At 36.6% G+C, this 25,668-nt stretch overlaps 1 protein-coding gene across 11 annotated transcripts in view; it reads right to left on the reverse strand.

The window, feature by feature from the left end:
• ANKRD31 (ankyrin repeat domain 31) overlaps positions 1-25,668 on the reverse strand; it is a 130,576-nt gene that overhangs the window by 103,585 nt on the left and 1,323 nt on the right. For 10 of the 11 annotated variants that reach the window (XM_067731016.1, XM_067731017.1, XM_067731019.1 and 7 more), the window contains 5 exons: positions 17,700-17,773; positions 14,134-14,234; positions 6,441-6,481; positions 2,714-2,790; positions 1,150-1,193 (listed from right to left, as the gene is read on the reverse strand). In XM_067731016.1, the coding sequence (XP_067587117.1) occupies positions 1,150-1,193; positions 2,714-2,790; positions 6,441-6,481; positions 14,134-14,234; positions 17,700-17,773 (337 nt within the window). The remainder of the gene's footprint in view (positions 1-1,149; positions 1,194-2,713; positions 2,791-6,440; positions 6,482-14,133; positions 14,235-17,699; positions 17,774-25,668) is intronic. The other variant, XM_067731021.1, reaches the window with a different exon arrangement.

Here is a 25,668-nt window from a genome sequence, read left to right on the forward strand (position 1 = left end):
AGGCAAGTGATAGGGAAATACTGATACAGTGAATAAGCAATGTTAAAGAGGGAGCAATTACTTTGGTCAAGATCACCACAGTCATCTGAGACAGATCCAAAGAGGAGAAGGAACTTAAACCAGAAATTAATGATTTGTGAAGGTGTAAAAGTAGGAAAAACACGTATTTCTTAAGCACCAACTAGGTACCAAACACCGTGAGCCATCACTGCTCTCAGTCCTCACTATAATCCTATGAAATGAGTATCACTTTCTGTATATTACACATGTAAATGACACACTTGCCCTTGGAACACAACCTATGTGGTTCCAAATTTTATGCTCTTTCCCTTGCTTTCTGACTCCTGACTTAAACAAAGGCATGGAGGTGGGAATGTGTAAGGTATACCTGAGATGAAGTAAGCTACAGGTGTATGACAGGGTTGGCCTAGGGAGGTCCTTGATTGTTGGAGTCTGTTATGGGCAGAGCCAATCTTATAGTCCTCTGATTTCCCATAGCACCAAGCAGAAAGCAAAGCCAAAACAAGCCCTCAGGTACATGGTTACTGATTAGTAACTGGAAGATGGGAAAGCAGTATCCAGCAGGAAATATTAAAGGAACAAGGGTAATAGACAAAGCAACAGAAGGCATTTTTGCTATTACATCTCAGCAACTACTTTGATATTAAATTATATGCTTCTCCTCTAGATAAAGAATAAAAGACTTATAATGCTAGATAAGAAACACAGATCAAGAAAATTCTATTTCATTAGAGATAAGGAAGAATAAATACTGAAATGGGTCTCCACTACAGATATAAGAAAAGTGTCCTCGCGCTTTCTGTCTGACTGTGGCAGCCCAGACTGAATGCGGGAATGCAGGGAAAAATTTTTTGCAACTCGCAAAAAAACCTGTGAACAGTGAAAGCCTGCTTTATTCAAAAGACAGATATACAAGAGTTTACGAGAAAAGTACTGGAAAATTATTCCCCTTAAAAAAAAACAAAAACACTGAAATGGGTTGTTACACAATTCTATCTATTGAAATGGTTTAGTCATATTCCTGCCTAGGGGAAAACTTAAATGAACTTGATACTTTAAGCAACATAATGTTTTTAAAAAAATCTAAACCCAAGATTTGAATAGCTAATTTCTATTATACAGACCAACCTTTTCTGGGTGTGTTAACACTTTAGGATCTTCAGCCTCAGGTCCTAGAAGATAACATTATATGTTTTCATTCCAGTTTTATTAAAGCATTAAAACATATTGTCTCACTCAGCATTTCTTAATCATATAACTTGAAATGACTCCCTCATTCATGTGATATATCAAATATTTAATAAATATTATACCAATTTATTGATATAAAAGTATGTTGGCAATAAAATTATGAAATTCTTCCATTCCTTAAAAAAATATTTCACATGAAGCCAGGTAATATTATAATTGTTTGGAATTAGTTTAGTTAAAAACCAACCTCTCTACTTTGGCTGAGTTATCCTAAGTATTCGCAACTACATGGAAAAATCATATCTACTTTCTCTGTGTCATTATCATCTCCATTATAGGTAACAGAATTTAAATGAATTCATGCTGTTGAGTTAGGCATAAAAAGGAACATTCATGTAGCGGCCAAAAGGAATCAGGAGATGTCCTAAAGGTACATGTATCAACAAGTCTCTATTTCTTAAAGTTATTAAAAATTTTTAAACATTCTACGATAGTTGCTTTTTTTTCCTGTATTGAGACTACCTTTTGAACACTACTAACATTTTTTGAGTATCATTATGAACTCATGATTTTTTTTTTCACAAACTTATTTCCATGAACCAAAATCATGTTAGTTTTTTTCCCCAGCTAATTTGTCACAGGTTGGCCAGTGGGAGCACAATTGACCTAGCTCTTTACCCTTTTAGCACTGCCCCCTGACATCCTTGAAAGCATTTTTGTTTTCCAACAATGGTAAGATTTTCAGATCCATCCTAATATCTTCAAGCTCCAAGACAGATCAGCTATCCTTTTAGGATCCCTGGTTTGCTTGGCATTTGTACACCCATAGCACCCATACACCTGGCACTTAGCAGGCTCAATAAATATTTGTTAAAATAATGAATAAATAGTATTACAGACCAAAATCCAGGCACTAGGAGTGCATGCAAGAGTTGGTGATGGCGTTAAGTGGTACTGCTATTGTTGTAGTAGCAACAGATTAGAAGACAGAGATTTTAAAACTTAGCTTTTCAACTTCAAGTATCACGTCCTTGTGCCTTTTCTTATAATACAAAGTTTCAATGACCACTAAGAATATTTACTACACTGTCATACAACATACATAGGTGGCACTTCAGAGTGAAAGACAGCTACCCTCTAATACAGCTGAAATCAAGTAAATGGCCTGCCTAACTGCCAGTCAAGAAAGACATGACATACATATTAAGAATGCTATGAATAGAGAAAACAAACATTGTTTTCAAATTTGAGCCCCCAAATTACAAGTCAAAAAAGTAGATGTGGAGGAGTAGGTACTGACTGCACCTGAGCTCTTTGCATATGGGCAACTTTAAGCAGCACGATTCCACGGTCAACAGCAACACTGATTTCATATGTAAAAATGTATGGAAGCAATGTATAGTAGACCAGCCTAGTTGTAAATAAATCCATATCTAATTAAGCCTTCTATTTTTAGGCAAAGACAAATTCACTTTATATGACTCTACTCATCAAAGTGTACCTTGAATACTCTGGTGGTTCAGTGAAAGTTCAGCCTGGGGAAATGACACAGTGAACGCTGGACAACTTTTTCTAATCCTAAAAAAAAAAAAAATCAATCAATTAATTAATAAATACATATAAAGTTTCAAATGGAAAAAACCCCACTATTTCTCATTCAGATACAATTTAAACTTCTTTTTAATTTAAAGGAATTTCAAATAGGATCAACTTTTTTTACTCCAATTACTAGCAATTTGTTAACATTTAAATTTCAAATGGCTGCAAAAATGGAGAGAGCCAAAAAAATTAAGGAATGAACTTTAGGAGTGTAGACAAGCTAAACTACATTTAGGTCTGAAAGTAACTTTGGAGATGACTGTCTACCAAATAGAAAGGTGGAGTGAGAGAGAAAAATTGGTCCTAATTTATGAAGCTTGACTACTTAAATCCTCAAATACACTGGAAGTTTGTCATTATAGCTTGAGATGTAAGTGAAAGTCACTCATGAGAAAATTCTCAGACATTATTTACCTTTCTTGTATTTCACAGCAAGGGAAAAAAAGGTAGGAACTACTGAAGGGAAGAGGTTGTGAGCAAAATAAAGGTCAAGCCTAATCTACAATTTTGATCATCTACCCTGGGATAATTAAAAGTTGACTGTAAGCTGGGACGAAGTAAGAAAGTAGCGTTGGCATATATACACTACCAAATGTAAAATAGATAGCTAGTGGGAAGCAGGTGCATGGCACAGGGAGATCAGCTCGGTGCTTTGCAACCACCTAGAGGGGTGGGATAAGGAGGGTGGGAGAGAGACGCAATAGCGAGGGGATATGGGGATATATGTATATGTATAGCTGATTCACTTTGTTATACAGCAGAAAATAACACAACACTGTAAAGCAATTATACTCCAATAAAGATGTTTAAAAAAAGTTGATTGAAGAAAAGCAATCAGTTAACTATTTTTTTCTCAATCTAATTTACTATACAAATGCAATCAAGATATCTTCCTTTAAAAAAAAAAAAGCCTCTTGTTCCAGTTGTTTTAAGAACAGTTTTTATGAACCAGGCATAGCTACTTGAATCCTAAGCAAGAATAATAAATTGAACATTCTCTCCTGCCTAAAAAAATAGAAGTGATCAGTATAAGCTATCTTGAAAATGAATCTGCTCATATAGAATAATTTCTATGAGGCAAATAGAAAAGAATGCCATTTTTTCCCCTAAAACATGATTCTTTGAGTACAAGCTGATTTAAAATAAAACAAAATCGTAGTTTGAATCAACAGCAGAATTTTTTCCTTAATTATAAAAGAGAATTTAACACAGAAGTTTTGAAAATAGAGCAAACTTTCATCTAAGGTATTAAAAAATAATTATTTATATTAGGCAAGACTGCAAACAACATACATGTCCAATATTAGCGAAATGATTAAATGAATTACAGTATAGTAAGTTATACAATGAAATATTATAAGGCCATTAAAATTCATGTTTTTACAAAATATTAATGATGTGAAATAATAATTATGATAAACACTACTTAAAATTTGAAAACAGGGGTAATTCCCTGGTGGTCCAGTGGTTAGGAGGCTGGGCTTCCACTGCAGGGGGCTTGGTTTCGATCCCTAGTCAGGGAACCAAGATCCCACAAGCTGCGTGGTGTGGCAGAAAAAAAAAAGAAAGAAAGAAAGAAAAAAAACAGGAAACAAAAGTATCTGCAGAATAATCCCAATTTTGTAGAAAATATGAACAAAACAAAAATATATAGAAAGCCTAAAATAAAATGTACCAAAATGTTAACAATGGTTCTCTCCAGGCTGTGAGACCATGGATGCTGCATTAGTCTTTCTTAGTCTTTTCTCTTTTTCCATTTCTGTAGATGAACTTATATTGCTGATATATTCAGTAAAAGGATTATTTTAAAATAGTGATTCTCAAACTTTTGGTCTTTGGACTCCTTTACACTCTTAAAACTTAGTGAGGAACTCAAAGAGCTTTTGTTCATGTGGCTTCTATTTATTTATATTTACATATTAGAAATTAAAATGGAGAAAAATGTTAAATAATCATTAATTTTTAAGTAACAGTAATAATCCAATATATTATTATATTGTTATGAAACATTTTTGCATTTTCCAAAATGAAAAAAAATTTAGTGAGAAAGTGGCACTGTTTCACATTTAAAAAAATCTCTTTAATGTATGGCTTAATGCAAGACAGCTGCCACCTGAACTGCTACAACACATTCAATCTTTTGCGATATATATATATATATATATATATATATATATATATATATATATTTTTTTTTTTTTTGTGGTATGCTGGCTTCTCACTGTTGTGGCCTCTTCCGTTGCGGACACAGGCTCTGGACGTGCAGGCTCAGCGGCCATGGCTCATGGGCCCAGCTGCTCCACAGCACATGGGATCCTCCCGGACCGGGGCACGAACCCGTGTCCCCTGCATCGGCAGGCGGACTCTCAACCACTGTGCCACCAGGGAAGCCCTGTGATATATTTTTTTATTTGAAGTATATTACAAAAATCTGGCCTTATACAGATATGCAGTTGGAAAAGGAAGGAGTACCTTAGCAGCCTTTTAGGATAATAGTGCATATTCTTTTTAGATAACATGCCAAAACTCTAAAAGCAATAATTTCCTTAAAGGTTACTGGAAATGTGAAAATTGAAACAAAATCAATGAACTTTTATATTGGTCTACGCTGCACTTTGAACGGATCTTTTACTTGTCTGTGGGTGATGCTGTGACATTATGCATTGGTATTTCAGAAAATACTGATTTGCTGAGTTATGCAGCTCTTCCCTATATTGATCTATTTCATCATAAAAATCTCAAAAAGGTCACCTTTGTAAATATTTCCACTGATCTTACCAGAAAGTTCAAGAAAATGTCTGCCATATACTCCACTGTGAATAAACAGTTTGTTAGTTATTCTTCCAAGTTAAAAAAAAAAGGTGAAACTATTTTTTTTTTACTAATCTTATAACTCAAACAAGTGCACAAGTGCTCTTCTTAAGACAACTATCACACTTTACACAGAAGCGTAAAAAGATATATATTCAAGGGTAGAAATTTAATAAAACTAATAACTTTTCTGCTTCATCAAATGCACTAAGTAAAACTGGCCTTTTTTTTTTTTTAAACCGCTAGTACATGGCTGTGAAAAATACGGTGACTACCAGTCCTATTTGGTGTCACTGCCCTGATGCCTACTAAGGCTCCAGCTTTTTATCCACCATTTGCTTTAGCACTGTAAGTGCAAATGTCAATACCATAAAATAGGCAAATAATGTGTTAGCATTATTATCAAAATAGTTTTGACCTCACAGATCCTCTGGGAAGAGCCTCAGGGACTCCCAGGGGGTCCACAGGCTTTACTTTGAGAACCATTGTTTATAAAAAAATTGAAAGGATAAGGTCTCTTTAAGTATAATAGTTCTATGAAAGTCTAATTTCAATAAGCTCTACAAATTCTTCCCTCATGCTATGCTATAAATTTGTTTTTTAAGTAATATTAGAGAATCAACCGATTCAGTCTTTCTCATGCAATGAAACTTATCTACAATGTTTGTAAAATAACATATATTTATGTTGCTAAAGGGACAATTATTCAAAAATATACAATAACTCTAAAACTCTTAAGAAAAAGAACACTTATTTTATATGTATAAAATGACAAAAAATATCTATAATATAATAATGCCCAAAAACATTATACTTACTGTAACGGAGCTTCATTTTGTTCCATTTCATCTTGAGGTTGCTAGAAAGAAAGAACAGTAGTTTTTTCCAACTGAGGAATACTAAGCTAATACAACAAGCTAAAAATTTAACATTTAAGATATGTTATTCTTTCTTAGAATCTTTTTTTATTGTGGTAAAATATGTAAAACATAAAATTCACCGTTTTGACCATTTAAAGTTCTGTGGCATTATGAACATTCCCATTGATGTACAATCAACACCAACATCCATTTCCAGAACTTTTTCATTTTCCCTAACTGAAAGTCCATACCTATTTAAACACTAACTCCCCATTTACTCCTCTCCCAACCCCTGGCATCCATGATTCTTTCTGTCTCTGTTTTGACTACTCTAAGTGCCTCATATAAAAGGAACCATACAATATTTGTCCTTTCGTGACTGGCTTATTTCACTTAGTAATGATGTCTTCAAGGTTCATCCTTGTTGTAGCATGTATCAGCATTTCTTTCCTTTCTCAGGCTAAATAATATTCCATTGTATGTATGTACCACATTTCATTTATCTACTCATCTATTAATGGACACCTGGGTTGCTTCCACCTTTTGGTTATTGTGAGTAATGCGTCTATGAGTGTGGGTATACAAATATATTTTCGAGTCCCTGCTTTCACTTATTTTGGGTATATAACCAGAAGTGGAATTTCTGGATCATATGGTAATTATATGTTTAATTTTTTGAGGAATCACCATACCATTTTCCATAGCAGCTGTACCATTTCATTCTACATTTCCCACCAGCAATGAGCAAGAATTCCAATTTTTCCATATTCTCATCAATACTTGTTATTTTGTTTTGGTAATAGCCATCCTGATGAGTGTGAGATGGTATTTCATCATGGTTCTGATGTGCATTTCCATAATGGTTAAAGATGCTGAGTATCTTTTCATATGCTTATTAGCCATTTGTATGTCTCTTTTTTTTTTTGGCCACGCTGCAGTGGCTTGTGGGATTTTAGTTCCCCAACCAAGGATCGAACCTGGGTCCCAGCAGTGAAAGCGCCAAGTCCTAACCACTGGACCACCAGGGAATTCCCTACATCTTCTTTACTAAATGTCAATTTATGTCCTTCGCCCATTTTTTAATTAGTTGTTTGTTGTTGTTGAGTTATAAGAGTCTCCATATACTCTGTGTATCAATCCTTTATCAGATATATGATTTACAATTAATATTTTCTCCCTTTCTTTGAGTTATCTTTTCACTCTGTTGATAGTGTCCTTTGATGCACATAGGTTTTTAATTCCCACGAAATCTAGCTTATCTATTTTTTATTTTGTTGCTTATGGTTTCATAGCCAAGAAATCATTGCCAAATTGAATGTCATGATACTCTCCCCCTATGTTTTCTTCTAAGAGTTTTATAGTTTTGGCTCTTATGTTTAGTATTTTGTTTTAATTTCTTTCTGTAAAAGGATTTGTGGAACTTAGGTAAAGAGAAAGGGAGTGTTCCTTCTTTTTATTCCTAGCATTTCCCTTTTCTTAGTTCATTAATCCATAATAGTCCTGATGAGCCACTCCTGTCAGGTTCTGAGTTCTAATATTTCTCCTGAGGGCCAAAAATCATACAACCTTTGTGTTACAGTGTTAAATGCTTAATGGATTCTGCCTAATTCTCAAGTCATGCCAGAAAATCTTAAGTTGTTGTGTCCCTTTCAAAAAAGATTAAAATGTTCTGATAAAATGTTTCCATTTTAAGATTTCACAGCACACTGGCTTTCATCGCTTTAAAAGGAATTCTTATCTTAAATATCTTATTAGTATCAAAGAAGATCTTTACAAAAAGATCTCTCTTTGGGGTACCCTCTATGTTTGTTTCTATGATCAATAATAAAGCTTTCTGAAAATATGTAAAGCCATTTAGCCTGAACTTCCAAGCAGTTTTGATCACTGAAACAGCCATAATAACAAGAAAACACAAAGTAATTTGAGAACTTAAATCGTCTCCAATTAATAATGTTCATTGTTATTTATTGATAGTGCATCCTTATAGTGCTCAAGGTTATCACATTGGTTCCACGTATACATACTTCCTAAGCAGACTTTGCAAAAAGCTCAGAGGTCCAGAGTGAAGAAGGAATTTCAAGAAGTAAACCTAGGGACTTCCCTGGTGGTGCAGTGGTTAAGAGTCTGCCTGCCAATGCAGGGGACTAGGGTTCGAGCCCTGATCCGGGAAGACCCCACATGCCGCAGAGCAACTAAACCCATGCGCCCCAACTACTGAAGCCCGCGTGCCTAGAGCCCGTGCTCTGCAACAAGAGAGGCCACTGCAGTGAGAAGCCCGCGCACCGCAACAAAGAGTAGCCCCCGCTCGCCACAACTAGAGAAAACCTGCGCACAGCAACGAAGAGCCAACACAGCCACAAATAAGACAAATAAATAAGTAAATTTATAAAAAAGAAAGTAAACCTAGATATTCCCAAGGATTAATTAAACAGGGTACACTTATGTACTTACTTGGTATTTCTGAGTCTTCACAAAGCAATTCATTCAAGTATCTGTAACACTCATTTCATTCATCTTACTAAAGGACCAGTGAATTTTCCAACTGAGGGCTAATTTTTCATTTGACCCTACCCACATAAGGAAAATACAAAAGATAAGAGAGCAAGTAAGAAGAAAGTTTGCTCCTGACAGCTGACTTTTTTTTCCTCTTCCATAGGCAGAAATACCCCTCAGGAGGTAATGCCTTGGAATATAATGGGGGTTGGAGCTGTTCATTTGTTGATTAACAAAATGTAAGGATACACTTCAATCAATTCTTTCTTAAGGGGTACAAATTGCTATCTATGCTTTTGATACATGAGACATTTTTCTCCTGCCCCTACGAGGGCAATAAAGTGCAGACATTAAAAAAAAAAATCTGTTGGGGGTGTGGTGTGAGAGGTGAAAGAAGGTTTAAATTAATTGTATCAATTTAGAGGATCTGGGAAAGGAGCAAATCTGTTTATATATCCTTAACCAAAAAACAATACTCTACTATCTGAGATCATTTTCTCCAACTGAATCATGGATTACTGGGAGAGAAATGGAAGCCTGGCCAACCTGATCAGCCTGACCAACCTTGGCTCTCCATGAGGCATGAGATGTCTCACACAAACTATCCTCACATTCCGCAGAACAGAATACACATTCCTGATATTCAGCGTTTTAGTGATCTTGATGAATTATTGATAATGTTTGCTTAAAATACCTTTCTCTCAGACTGAGGTAGCCAAATTTGGTTATCTATACAAATATTTTTTATAATTTCCAAATATCCACATAATTGTCTTTTAGAGAGTTTGATCTGGACATATGGTACCATCTCTACATTGCTTCAGTGTTAGTAATGCTAAAATGATCATTTTAAACTCCACTGAGTAGTATCTAAATACAACTTAAACACAAAGTTATTCAACCACTGAATGAGAAATATCTTTACTCTGGCTGAGTCAGGTGCCAAAGACCTGTTTTCATCCATTCCTTCCCAAAATATTCCTAAGTAATTGCAACTCTGGGCAGAGACAGCAATTCTAGGACCCTAAGAATTAAAGCAGGTCAGGATGGGTTAGTCAGGAAAAGGATATCAAAGACATTAATGATCAGCATAATAGAGTCAAGGGGTTCCCTAAGTTTTGAAAACTCACCTTGAATTTGAGTGGTCCAGCTATTCATGAATCAGAGAGGTAGCTAGCAAGAGAGAATATTACCTGCCTACTGGGGCTTAAAAAGACCCTGCAGGATTCAAATTACTACATATAGAATGGATAAACAACAAGGTCCTACTATATAGCACAGGGAACTATATTCAATATCCTGTGATAAACCATAATGGAAAAGAATATGAAAAAGAATATGTGTGTGCATATGTGTATATATATATATAACTGAATCACTTTGCTGTACAGCAGAAATTAACAACATTGTAAATCAACTGTACTTCAATAAAGTAAATTAAAAAAGAAAAAAGACCCTGCAGTATATATATACATAATCTCTCCATGAGCTCTGGTCTTGCCAACCATGATCCTTCTTCCATTACACAGTTGTCGAACAAGCCTGTGCTTGTTTGTTTCCCTTTCAAGGTTCTCTTAAATGTTCATTTTAACTGATTTCACCACCACATATGGATAAGGGTGGAAGGTGGAAGCTGCTTAACGGAGAGGAAAAGTGAATTCAACCTGGATTCATACCTCTTAGACAGCATTTCAGTGAGTAGAAGATGGAAGAAGCAGCCTGATGGTAATAATCACAAGATTGAATTAATCATTGTTCCCCATCAAACAAGTATTTTCCAGTATTCAAAAACGATTATAGTAAGATCAATGATGCCTGCTATATTAGTCAGGGTTCTCCAGAGAAACAGAACTAACAGGATATGTTTATACATAGAAAGAGATTTATTGTAAGGAGCTGGATCATGTAACTATGGAAACTGGCAAGTCCAGATCTACACTGTGGGCCAGGCTCAAGATCCAAGAAAGCTGACGGTATAGATGAAGTCCAAAGGCCGTCTGCTGGATAATTCTCTCTTGCTTAGGGAAGCTGGTCTTTTTGTTCTATATAGGCCTTCAACTGGTTGGATGAGGCCCACCCACGTTATGAAGGGCAATCTGATTTACCCAAATCCAGTGATTTAAACGTTAACGTCATTCAAAAACATCCTCAAAGAAATTCCCAGAATAATGTTTGACCAACTATCTGGGCACCTGATGGCCCAGACAAGTTGACATATAAAATTAACTATCATACCTCCTAATTTTGATAGTAATGTCTCCAATTATCTCTCCATAAATACTACTAAACTCTCCAAACAAAATTTTTAAAATTTCTATGTAAAGTTTAAAAACTGCTTGCCATAGCACCTATAAAGAACAAGAAAAGGTACGGCAAGACCCAATAAAAATGACGAGTATGAAATATTTTAAAAGACTATTCCCTATGTTTTTAAAAATTAGCATAGTGGGGCTTCCCTGGTGGCGCAGTGGTTGGGAGTCTGCGTGCCGATGCAGGGGACACGGGTTCGTGCCCCGGTCTGGGAAGATCCCACATGCCGCAGAGCGGCTGGGCCCGTGAGCCATAGCCACTGAGTCTGTGTGTCCGGAGCCTGTGCTCCGCAACGGGAGAGGCCACAGCAGTGAGAGGCCCACAAACTGCAAAAAAAAATTAGCATAGTGCATGTCAAACCAAAGATCCTCTATTTCTTCATAGTTTGCCCTTACTTGAAATGTTCCATCATTTTTAAAAAAATTTTTATTGCAGTACAGTTGCTTTACAATGTTGTGTTAGTTTTTGCTGTGCAGTAAACTGAATCAGTTATACATATACATATATCCACTCTTTTTTAGATTTCCGTCCCATTTAGGTCACCACAGATCATTGAGTAGCGCTCCCTGTGCTAAACAGTAGATTCTCATTAGTTGTTTATTTTATACATAGTAGTGTATATGTGTCAATCTCAATCTCATCATTTCTAAAATAGTTTGTTTTGAAGTTGAATATCAATATTATATCTGAGTTTTAAGAAAAATTTATTTAGAAATCTGTTTAGTAACTGAATTATTTAGAATTTACTTAAAATTAGGTTGAAGTTGTGAAACAATATATATTTTTTTCTTTAAATAACTCTGGGAAAGCACCTTTTCTGGTCTCTCTATTTATTTGACAAAATCAATTTTACTCATATAGTTAAATTTCTAAAGGTTTATTTTCAAAGAATAAAATTAAAAACTGTGAAAGCAGCATCTGTTAATTTAAAAACTGATATCAATTAAAATTTGCTACAGATGTTTAACACTTTGGTAACATGGTCTAACTCTTACTGTACACAAAAACGGTGTGGGGAGGTGGGCAGTGGAAAGTTAAAGGAGGTATCTATTTTACTACCAATGAATTCCCACGAAGGCAAAGAGAGGGACCAATACCAAGTGCTTCATTTATCCTTCTTATCTTAATTTTACAACAAGCCCATAACCAGCAGATGGCTGAGTTACAATCTCATGAAAAATCTTTGAAAGATACATTCATTAACTCTTCAAGTCCTCTATGACAATTGTTCCAACAGCTGATCATCAGCAATTACTTGGGAGGCTTTTGAAAAATGGACAGTCCTAGGTTCTACTCAAATACGGGTCTGAGAGTCTATATTTTTAAAAAGCTACTAATAAATGGAATATTTATAAATGGAATGGAATATTTATAAATGGAATATTTCCTGCCGTATCGATAAACAAAGGATGTCACAGTCATCAATGATTGCAACCATCCAACGTGAGCCAGTGAGCCCTGAGGAAACTCAGGGCTGAAAAGAATACCTGCCATCTAGCAGCCATCAGACTGCAGCCACTCCCTGCGGTGAGCCCTGAGGAAACTCAGGATGTGAAAATACAGGATACCGGCCCCAGAGAGCTGAGGTTCACATCAAAGGAATGATTTCAACGAGCCCAGACTCTGGCATCTTCCCATACACAGAAAAGATCTAAATTCCTTAACTTGAGATATCTGGTTTTCTTTCATTAACAATAATCTTTTAACGTCCCCCGACTACCTGCCCTTTGTTGCAAAACTCCTAATTTATCCTGGCTCCTCCCCTCGCCTCCTCAAAGCAGTTTCTCAGAGTTATCTGAAACGCTGTCTCCCGGGCTGCAGTGCTCATTTTGCCCCAAATAAAACTTACCTCGTAACTCTCACCTTGTGCAATTTTTTAAGTCAACACTATCCAAATAAGTTTGGTAATCAAGCTCTCAAAATCACCGTTCTGAGGTACAATCTAGAGCCTGATACAATTTTCACATGGTAAATGTTTCTCAGATAAATTGAAAACAGTTAATTTTTATTTCCTATTTCACAGTTACTGAAGCTAAAGGGAAAAAAATTATTTTTCTTAAATGAGAAGTTACAAAAATGATATTTCAACAAATTAGTAGAAACTAAATATGGACATCTCAGCTTTAAAAAAATATTTGGTGTTGAATTTTACTCTTCTGACTAGATACAATTCAATTGATACACCTTCCTAGGTACAATATTAAATAAACCCGCATGGTCACTCTTTGGAACTGCTGTCAGTTTCTGCTATTAAAATACATGTATTCTCCGTTCTATTCCTTAAGACTCTGTAGTTATCTCTGGTTAGCTAACTTATTTATGCCAAGGTGCTAAATGAATCATCCCTTACCTTTCCCCATGGTGACTGCATTAAAAAGAAACAAGTGAAAATTTGTGTATCTAAGTGTGTGCCCACACACATGCACTCACACACCCACACCCACACCCACACCCACACACACGACAATAGAAGGGTCTTTCAGTGGCCCATATCTCAAGTTATACTACACAGACTAGTATCTTCTTCACAAATTTAAGGTGACCTCTGACACACAATGGAGATGAAACTGTAATTATTATATCCTATTTTAGCCTATTTTAACCTTCTCAATTCCACATCTCTACCAGAAAGAGAAATAAATAAAGGAAAGAGGGCCTAAAACATTTGGCTTTTACTGAAGTTGCAGTGAAGAAACAGAATGACTGGCGAAGAAAAGGGAAAAAACTGAGTAAGAAAAGAAAGAAGTAAAATAATAGACAAATAGAATTAATCATTAGTAATTTGCCCCTATTTCAAACAGCATTACCAATTTTTAATAAGTATGTATTTAATCAATATACTACATACCTGTAAGACTGCATCCTCACTAATAGGCATCATCTGATTTTTATTCAGTTGCTCTTGTGGATCCTCTCTGAGTTTGAATCCAAGTTGAATCTCTGGAGTGCCTAGAATGAAATATAATCATAAATCATTTGCAATAGTTTTATTGCTCTGCTTTAACAACAACCCAAGGATTTTATAGACACTGCAAAATGTCATTAAAAATCATCTTGTACGGGACTTCCCTGGTGGTGCAGTGGTTAAGAATCCGCCTGCAAATGCAGGGGACACAGGTTTGAGCCCTGGTCTGGGAGGATCCCACATGCCGCAGAGCAACTAAGCCCGTGCACCACAACTACTGAGCCTGTGCTCCAGAGCCCGCATGCCACAACTACTGAAGCCCGCACGCCTAGAGACCATGCTCTGCAACAAGAGAAGCCATGACAAAGAGAAGCTTGCGCACCACAAGAGTAGCCCTTGCTAGCCGCAACTAGAGAAAGTCTGCGCACAGAAACAGAGACCCAAGGCAGCCAAAAATAAATAATAAATAAATAAATTTAAAAAATCATTTTGTAAATCATAATTTCCTAACTGCCACTTTTATGTGTCAAGGTTTTTAAATTTAAGAAGAAACGTATACACAATGCTGAATGAAATAATACTTGATATTTCTTTGTCCCAGGATGAATGAATGCAAAGGATATATAAAGAAAATTGTACAGACTTAAACCCTGCTAGAAAGAACACTTTCTTTTTTCATTTTAAGTCATTTTTTAAAACTCATAATGCTAATATATTATTCAAGAAGAGTCAGAATTTTCAAGACGGCAAATTTAGCCCATATTTAACTTTTCTTCCCTTCCGAGTTCCCAAAAAGAATCCAAAGAAATTAGTTTAAAAAAAAAATCTGAAGCAGCAATGGGAAAAAGGAAATATAAAATAAAAAATATATATAAAATAAAAAATATAGAAGATGGGAATGGATTAGAGGGAAACCAAACCCTGGTTAGCAGCTTGTCACTCATCATAGGAAAAGGAGGGGCTCCCTCAGAAGTAACCAGTGTATGGAATTCTTCCATCAGAATCCCAGAAAACCACCTAGCTCAGAGTAAATCCCACAGACAAAATATGAAGGAGGGTAAGCTGGAAGCTCACAGTGGCTGAAGTCTCATACTATTTGTACCAAAGAGCTTGCTGTTTGTACCAAAGAAGCTTAGGATGTATGCTGCAAGCCAACTACTCTGTGTAGGAGAATATGTTCCCTCCAAGATATGGAAATGTATTAAAATCTAAGGCTGATAAAATAATGTAGTGATGGCACAGAAGTAGAAATAATCAAATATATCAGTGAAACAAAACAAAAAGTGGGAAACAGACCTATAATATATTTGGGAATTTAATATATAACAATAATGGTATTTTAAACAGTGGCAACAAGATGACATTCAATAAATAATACTGGGGCAATTAGTTAATCATTTGAAAAAAATGAAGTTAGAGACCTACCCTACCTACCCTCCATATGCTAAATTATTCTAAAAATATTAAAGACATAAAAGTAAAAACAATAAATATAATAAATGGAAAAAAGATAAAGAAAATATTTTTATGGTCTTGAGATAGGTAAAATATTTCTAAGTTTGAAAAAAGAAACCTTGAAAGAAGAGACTGACAGATTTTATTATATAAAAATTTTTAATCTCTGTACTACAAAACATATCATGAATAACATTAAATAATAACTAGGAAACTGGATAAAACTATTTACAACGTACATACAACAAAGTTTTGCTATCTTTAATATATAAAATGCTCTTATAAATTAACAATAAAATGAGAATAAGAGACATTAAGGCAATTCACACACACAAAAAAACTATAAATGGTCAATATTAAAACATGCCTAGCCTTGGTATTCTTCAAAAATGCAAATTAAAATAATCAGATATGTTTTATTTACCAGTTTGGCAAAGATTGCATATGTCCTGTGTTGGATCTAGAGGGAAAAAGTCATCTATTTTAGGGGGCAATATATGTCAAGGTCTGACATATGCTCATCCTTTAAAGCAAATCTAACTTTAGCTAGTTACTCTAAGGAAATAATCAGAAAAGTAGGCAAAGATATAATACTGAGAAACATCAAACATAATCAAATCATTAAATGGTACACTCATACAATGGAATAAAAGCAGCAATTTAACAGGCTGAGGTAGATCAATATAACAAAGAAATAATACATGTAGTACAATACTAATTATGAAAAAAGATATATATATTGGTATGCAAAAGTCTGGAAAGAAACACAAATACTAAACACTGCCAATTGTTGGGAGTGGAATTACAAGGAAGAGAAGGGGATGGGATCTTTCACTTTCTGCATTATATAATTTTACATTTAAAAAATATTTTATACTTTTAAAAATTGGCAAAAATAATTAAGGTCTATCCATTTGGGGAAGCGAAGGGAAGGGAAGGGAAGGGAAGGGAAAAAACTTGGTTGGAATATTGAAACAGATCTCTAACTTCTTCCTAGTGTCATTTTATATATCATAAGAACACATTCTGGAGATCAATATTACACACTATCCCTTCCAATTACATGTAGGAAAAACTACTCCAAGAAGAAGCTGTAATTTGCCGCTGGGGTATCAGGTGAGAGGAAGTACAGTGAAGACTTTGTGAACTACAGTGGGCTTGAACTACGCAGGTCCACTTAAACAAGGATTTTTTTTTTCATAGACATATATTTGGCCCTCCATATCCATGGATATGGCGTCCACAGATTCCACCAACCGCAGACCACATCGTGTACTATGCTTACAATCTGCGGCTGGTGGAATTTGTGGATGTGCAATCCACAGATAGGGAGGGCCAACTATGGGACTTGAGAATCTGAGGATCTGGGTGTATACAGGGGTTCCTGGAATCAATCCTCCATTGATACCAAGGGACAAGTGTATACACACAAGAAGATTTTCATGATGTTTAGGAGATTTTCCTTCCATTCTACACCTATTTCCAGACATCCTCCAATAAAAAATGGCTCACAGGAAGAAATCATAAAAGGAAATAACCTACAATTTGAACAGCTACTGCAGAATTGATCTTTTTGAACTGTAACAATTAGTGATAGATTTTTCCAGAAGTGCTTAAATTGATCTAGAAGTGGACTTAGGAGGTTTGGAGAATTTGTAAGTGAAAGGCTCTTTTTAAAAATATATATACCAAGGATATTTGTACCTTAATTTTAGTCAGAAAGAATCAGACTGATTATTATAAAGTATTATTTACTTTTGCAAATAGGAAAGTTCAGGGTTAAGCAGGAAATTCTGGGGTGGAGAATTGCTATTCGAGTGCCACTTCCACAACTCAGTAGCCCTCTCTAAGAGTCTTAAACATCTTCCAGAAGTTACAATCCCCATTGCTATCCTTATAAAATAACAGATTTTAAGGTCTATTACAGATGCCTGTAAGAAACTAACTCCGTGTAAAGAGTTAAAGAATAAGACTAAATATAAAAGGAGAAGTTAATGGAATAATAATACTTGGAAAATTAAAGGAACTACTTAGAGAAAAGAATTATTTCTCACCTTTGCATGTTCTACTTATATCAGGATGGAGACTGAACTCAGATCTAAGAGATGTGTCTTCCTTAAAAATCAACCTTTCAAACATAAGAAAAGAAGGTACAGATGTTATGATGTTTCCTAAACAAAGACTAACAAATCAACTGTCATCTTTTAGAAAATTTTTTCCAGCTTTATCGAGATATAATTGACATACAACATTGTGCAAGTTTAAGGTGTATAATATGATGATATATTGCATAAACTGCAAAATGATTAAGTGGATAAACTTTTAACATGGTTCAATGTAAACTACTCATAAAAATTATAATTAATTTGTTAAAATTCTTAGTTATACCACTATTAATATTCTATATCAAAATTTTTTTTCCAGAAATGTAGCCTTTAATTTAAAACTTATCCAAGATGAAAAATAAAGACATATTCATGTGGTCATGTTCATTTTAATAAATATTCTGCTATTTTTATATATTTTGGAGTAAGGGACAAATATCAATATAGTTTTTGAACAGAAGTGAAATGAGATTATTTGAAGGACCAGTGCTGTTGGGTTTTTTCCTTCACCTTTCTCTATACCACAGAGAATTTCAGATTAAAATCGCAGGGTTAAATCTGAGTGTATATTTTCAGAACATACAATTACAGAACTTTAACTTTTGGATTCACTTCTTACTATGCTCTTGGCAGCACCAAGGTAAAGAGAGAAGACAGTCCTTATTCTCAAGAAGCTTCAAATCTGGTGAGGGATACAAATAGCAATGATATAGCACAGTGAGTATGCTACTAGGCAGACCTAAGTATTTATTTCTTCTGCTTAAAAAACCTTTACAGAATGAAAAAACAGGCAAAGGACTTGAATAGACATTTCTCCAAAGAGAATATACAAATAGCCAGTAAGTACATGAAAAGATGCTCAACAACACTAAACATTAGGGAAATGTAAATCAAAACCACAATGAGGTACCACTTCACACCAACCAAAAAACAGAAAATAACAAGTGTGGCAAGGATATAGAGAAACTGAAATTCTTGTACTTTCTACTGGAAATGTAAAATGGTACAGCCACTGTGAAAAAGTTTGGTGGTTCCTCAAAAATTAGACATAGAACTACCATTTCATCCATTAATTCCATTTCTGGGTATGTACACAAAATAACTGAAAGCAGGGACCTAACTTGTACACCCATGTTCATAGAAACATTATTCACAATAGCTAAAAGGTGGAATTGACAAGTATCCATCGACAGATGAGTGGATAAACAAAATGTGTACAGACATACAGTGGAATATTTTTCAGCCTTAAAAAGGAAGGAACTACTGATACATGCTACAACATGGATAGACCTTAGAGACATCATACTAAGTGAAATAAGCCAGACACAAAAGAACAAAAATGGTATAATTCCATTTACATGAGGTATCTAGAGGAGTCAGATTCATAGAAAGTAGAATGGTAGTTGCCAGAGGCTGAAGGCATGAAAGAATGAGGAGCTCTTATTTAAAGGGTACACAGAGTGTCAGCCTGGGAAGATGAAAAAATTCTGGAGATAACTAGTAGTGATGGTTGTACAACAATGTGAATATACTTAATGCTATTGAATTATACACTTAAAAATGGTTAAAATGCTAAATTCTATGTTATATATATCTTACCACAATAAAAAAAAATGTTTTAAAATTTTGCCAGAATCCAAGAATGTAACAATGTACTAAGGCATAAATATATGATTTGGAACTAGGGGTGTTTTGGTTTATTTACTTATTCATTTTGCTTTTTACTTTTTTTATGGAAAATTACAAACATAAACAAGTAATAGAGACAATAGTATACTCATCGTCTAGGTGCAACAATTATCAGTACACAGCCAATCTTGCGTCCTCTATGATCCCTCTGCCATCCTCTCTACCCCCTGCGAGTCTCCCACTGGATTATTTTTAAAGCAAATCCTAGACATCTTATTCCACTTCATCTGGAAATATTTCAGTATTCAACTTTAAAAGATAAGGGCTCTTCAAACGTAACCGTAATAATCACACCTTTAAAAACACAGCCAAAATTTCATACCTAAAAAGAAGTCAATAACTCCTTAATATTATTAAATTTACAGTCTCTAGTAAGCAGCCTCTATAATGGCTCCCGGTATTTATGCCCTTGTATATGGTACTTATCCTTCAGTACGGACTGGATCCAGTGACTCTTCTAATAAACAAAATACAGCAAATAGGTTGAGATGTTCCTTCTGAGATTAGGTTACAAAAAGATAGTGGCTTCCATCTTACTCTCTTATTCTCTTGCTTCTTCCCTCTCATGGAAGCCAGCTTGCCATGTTGTGAAAGCCATTTGCAGAAGCCTATGTAGCAAGAAACTAAGGGAGGCCCCCAGTCAACAGTCAGAGAGGAACTAGGGACTCAGTTCAATAGCCAGAGAAGGAACTGAATCTTACAGCCACCATTTGGGAAGAAGATCTTTCTCATGAAGCCTTGAGATAAATGCAGCCTTCTGAGTCCTTGAAGCTGATGATCCAGTTAAGCCACTCCTAGATTTCTGAACCACAGAAACTACACAGTATGTGTATTGTTTTAAGATGCTAGTAAGTTTTGGAGTAAGCTGTTACACAGCAATCTAAACTAATAAACAGATTGTAGTCAGATTTCCCTGTCTCTTTTTACAGTTGTTTTGCTCATATCAGGCTCCAAACAAGATGCACACATTGCATTTGGTTGTATGTCTCTTAAGTCTCTTTTAAAATCTATAAGTTATCCCCTTCCCTGCCCCTTACAATTTATTTGTTGAAGAAACTGAGTTGTTTTTCCTATAGAGTTTCCCACATTTTGGATTTGAAGACTGCATGTCATTTAACATGTTCCTCTGTCCTGTATATTTCCTGTAAACTGGTTATTATATATAGAGGTTTGATCTGATTCGAGTTCAGTCTGGGGAGGCACTGTGTGTACTTCCTACAGGAGATAACAAAGAATGTGCTGAGAAAGGCAGTCTTGTGCATACAGTCTTTCAACCCCTGCTAGGCCTTGGGTCTGGAACACCTTCTTACTAAAAGATAGACTCCTCCCAGCCTGTACTAGACTTACCACCTTATATGGGAATCCCTTTCCCTGTTTAGACTCAGTGTGTACTCCTTCGTTCTGTTTAAACATGTGTGTCATGTGGTACCTGGCCAACCCCACTGCTCTGTCTATCCTCTGTTGGGAGAGGATGAAGTCCTTCGTTCTGTGGCACAAGAGGGGTGTGGGCAGACCAATGGCCCTGCATCAGCTGCAGAGTGACTGCTGGCCCCGGGGGACTGATGCCCACTACTGAAGCTAATCTTGCTCTGTCTCTTCTCTTCTCTCCATTTAACAGTTTTAAGAATAGTACTTGGCACCATTCTGTTTTAATCAGTGGAAGAGCCCCTATTTGCCATATATCCTGACCAAAAATGTTGCTTTCTTTAGCTAATTTAATGTGATTATTAATTCTTTGTCTCCTTGTATTTTGCTATTTTTCCCTTCTGCAACTGTATCCTTTAAAACAGGTATTTTCCATCTAGACAATTCACATGAAAATAGTGCTAGCCTATCTTAAGGGAAAGAATTAACACTCATCTTGCAGGGTAATTATGTTCAATTAGCCTTTTACTATATGCACTTATAATGTTCAGAGGACATGATTTGACCTGAACATATACCTAAATCCAGGTAATAATGAACTATCTTATAAGATGGTTCTGTTTAAATGTATTGAACAGGATTAGTTTGCAGTATATCCCTTAATGTTATTGAGCAGTTCACATTTACGGGAGGCTGGGACAGAAATTAATGATTGGTAAAAGGTTCCCAGGGCACATATAAGAAAAATGAATCCTGCCTCTTAGTAAACAAATCACAAGCAAACAAAACCTCACTAATCAGCAAGTTAAATTCTTACAGATTAGTAGCAACACTTACCAAGCCAAAAAAGGGACTGGATGCATTTTACAGTTTCAAGAGGGCTAGGACCAAGTCCAGGTCCTCAGAGTACTTTTCTGGCACAGTTAACACCTGGCATCCTCATTCTTTGAAAGCCTTGCTTTATCTAATCCCAGTGGTCATCAAACCTCTTCTCAGATCTTAGCAAAAGCACCTTAATAGCTGCAACATTTAAGGATTATTTATGTATAACATTTTGCCTGTTGGGGGTCTCTGCTCTACTAGGACCTGTGCTCCTCATTCCAGTCAAAGTAGAGAGCTTGTGCATGAAAAACAGAATAAACTGCATGTAAGTAAGCAAAGAAGATGGGTGGGAGGGAAGCAATGGTATTCAGCTCCAGCAATGCTTAGACTTTGTATTTCCATACCAATAAAAAGAAAACTAATTTTTAACCTTGAGCTACGAGATCTGAAAGAATGATGTTTCTATGGCACTGCAGAGAAGCATTTAAAAATGAATTAGGGGGAAAAAAAAGATTGGTCAGTCAAGATAGAGTAAGCCATCTATAGCCTAGTTCTCCACTCATTACAACTAAAAACTCTGGTAGATGGGACTTCCCTGGTGACGCAGGGGTTAAGACTCCATGCTCCCAATGCAGGGGGCCCAGGTTTGATCCCTAGTCAGGGAACTAGATCCCACATGCATGCCACAACTAAGAGTTCGCATGCCACAACTAAGAGTTCGCATGCCACAACTAAGGAGCCAGTGAGCTTCAACTAAGGAGCCCACCTGCCACTAAGGAGCTCACCTGCCACAACTAAGGAGCCCATGTGCCACAAATAAGGAGCCCGTGAGCCGCAACTAGAGGAGCCTGCCTGCTGCAACTAAGACCCAGTGCTACCAAATAAATAAATAAATAAATATTAAAAAAAAAAGAAGACAGGGCTTCCCTGGTGGCGCAGTGGTTGAGAGTCCGCCCGCTGTTGCAGGGGATGCGGGTTCGTGCCCCGGTCCGGGAAGATCCCACGTGCCGCGGAGCGGCTGGGCCCGTGAGCCATGGCCGCTGGGCCTGCGCGTCCGGAGCCTGTGCTGCGCAGCGGGAGAGCCACGGCAGTGAGAGGCCCGCGTACCGCAAAAAAAAAAAAAAAAAAGAAGACAGTGCCATCTATAAAAAAAATAAAAATAAAAACTCTGGTAGAATTTTTTTTTAACAGCTACCTGAGCAATCTGAAAAGTAAATAATAGCAGGTAAACTCGGGACTGAAATTGAAATCTAAATAACAACTCTGGAGTAGGTGAGTCTCATGGTTTGCTTGGTTTTTTTGTTTTGTTTTTTGCTCTTTTTTTCTTTTTCTTGTCTCCAGCTTTGATCCTAGGCCTAAACCTAGAAGTGTACAGTGGACACAGACAGCAAAAACTCCAGAAGAAACCTCTCCTACCTTTATCCAGAGAACTAGGGAAAGGGATCCCTGAATGCCGGAAGGTGTGGGGGGAATGTGCCTGAGTTTTCTTGTTTTCTCTCTTTAGCTTCAGAGCTATACTGCTACCAATCATGGTAGCTTGGGCACTTAAAACTTAAGAGAAAACCTGTCTCTCTCCTACTAGAGGAACCATACTCCCAAGAGTATGAAAAGAACCTCTTTTATTTTCTTCTCTTTTTCTTTCACTTTGCCCTGAAGGTGGCCCCAACTGCAGGGAACTACTCTACAGCAAGAAGGCTAACACTGAAAGAAATCCATCTTTCTGGTCAAACGAATCAACATGTGGGCATGGGGAGGGAAGGGTGCATGAGAATCCTGGAGAAAAGAGAGCAGGAAGGGGAATCACCTACTTCTGTATATGATCCAACATAAGTGTGAGGCTCAACCCTGAGCTGTCCACATGCAGAGCAGATTCAGAAAAGTGTAACAAAGGCTTAGAGAACTGAACTATGATATTAACTACTGTCCAAATTCCAGATTAATCCCTGAGTGGTACATGAGTTAGACAGACTCAAACAGTAAAGTAAAGGCTTTACTCAAATAGTAAAGGCTTTGAAAATTGGACTGATGTAACCACCACCCACAGAAGGCAAAACAGAACATGCAGTCAGAACCTAATCAGATTGACTGCCTGTTAAAACAAACAAAAATCAACTCCCTCTAGAGGATTTTAACAGGAACAAGTGTCCAAAACATAACATTCAAAATATACAGGATATAATCCAGAATTACTCAATGTGCAAAGAAAAGGAAAATCTGACTAATTCTTGAGAGAAAAAATAACAGATGCCAATGCCCCAACCTCCCAAGCCCAGATGCTGGAATTACAAGACAAAGACCTTAAAGCAGCTATTATAATAATTCTCTATTACATAAAGGTGAACATTTATCAATGGATGAAAACAATGAAGTTCTCAGCAGAGAAATAAAAACTGTAAAAGAGAATCTGATGGAAATTTTAGGAGATATAATTATAATATCTAAAATTAAAAATTCACTGGATGGTCTCAACAACAGAATGGAGATGAGACAGGAAAAACTAAGTAAATCTTAAGATAAAGCAATAGAAATTATACAGTCTGAAGAACTAAGAGAGAAAAAAATAAAAAAAAATTAATAGAGCCTCAAGGATCTGGAGACTATCAAAAGGTCTACCATTCATGTCATTTAAAACCCCAGAAAGAGGGCTTCCCTGGTGGTGCAGTGGTTGAGAGTCCACCTGCCGATGCAGGGGATGCTGGTTCGTGCCCCAGTCTGGGAAGATCCCACATGCTGCAGAGCAGCTGGGCCCGTGAGCCATGGTCGCTGAGCCTGTGCGTCCGGAGCCTGTGCTCCACAATGGGAGAGGCTACAACAGTGAGAGGCCCGAGTACCACAAAAAAACAAACAACAACAACAACAAAAACCCCAGAAACAGAGGATAAAAAGATCGGTACATAAAAATATATATTAAGATATCATGACAGAAAACTTCCGAAGTTTGGTGAAAGATATGTTTATAGATTCGAGAAGCAGTGAACCCCAAACAGGAAAAACACAAATAATATCATTACCAGAAACATCATAATCAAACTGCTGAAAATGAAAGACAGTGAGGGAAATGAAAGCAGACAGATTAAAAAAGATGATATATCACACAAATGGAAATAGTGATTTAAATGGGGAGGGAGGGGCTTGACTACAAGGGACAGGGCAGCCCGAAGGAGTTTTTTTTGTTTTTTTGGCATAACAGAACTGTTCCGGATCTTGAGTGTAGTGGTTGTTATAAGACTCCAGGTACCAGTCAAAATGGTCCCTGTACACCAATAAGAGCAAGTATTACTGTTTCTGTATATAAAAGAGCCAAAAATCTGGATATCATCCTTTACTGCTGCCCTGCCCTCATCCTCCATATCTCATCAATCACCATCTGCAGCTAAATTTACTTTCTAAAGGCTTCTCAGATTTGTCCTTTTCCCTCTATTCCCACTGTTTCTGCCTAGTTGAGCTCTCATCATCCCAGTCTGTTACTACTTTGATCCCAAAGCTAACCTCTATAGCCTTGCTTTGCAAAAGGTGATCCCCGATCTAATAGTACCAACTTTAACCTGGACGCTTGCTAGAAATGCAGAATCTCAAACCCCAGCCTAGAACTCCTGAGTTGGAATCCACCTTGTAACAGGATTCTGAAGTGATTTATAAGAAATTCATAACTTTCATTAAAATTTGCAAAGCCCAGGCTTCCCTGGTGGCGCAGTGGTTGAGAGTCCGCCTGCTGATGCAGGGGACACGGGTTCGAGTCCCGGTCCGGGAAGATCCCACATGCCGCGGAGCGGCAGGGCCCGTGAGCCATGGCCTCTGAGCCTGCGTGTCCGGAGCCTGTGCTCCGCAACGGGAGAGGCCACAGCAGTGAGAGGCCCGCGTACCGCAAAAAAAAAAAAAAAAAAATTTGCAAAGCCCTAGTCTAGGGCATGCCTGAGTGAATGAAAATCTGATTATGCTGCTCCTCCACTTAACATCTTACAAGCTCCCTACCAGGACACACACAGGCTATAAGAGGCCTCACGTGACCTTACTGTACCTTTCTCTCCAGACTCATCTTTCA

Source organism: Pseudorca crassidens, chromosome 3 (genome assembly GCF_039906515.1).
Source record: "Pseudorca crassidens isolate mPseCra1 chromosome 3, mPseCra1.hap1, whole genome shotgun sequence".
NCBI lineage: Eukaryota > Metazoa > Chordata > Mammalia > Artiodactyla > Delphinidae > Pseudorca > Pseudorca crassidens.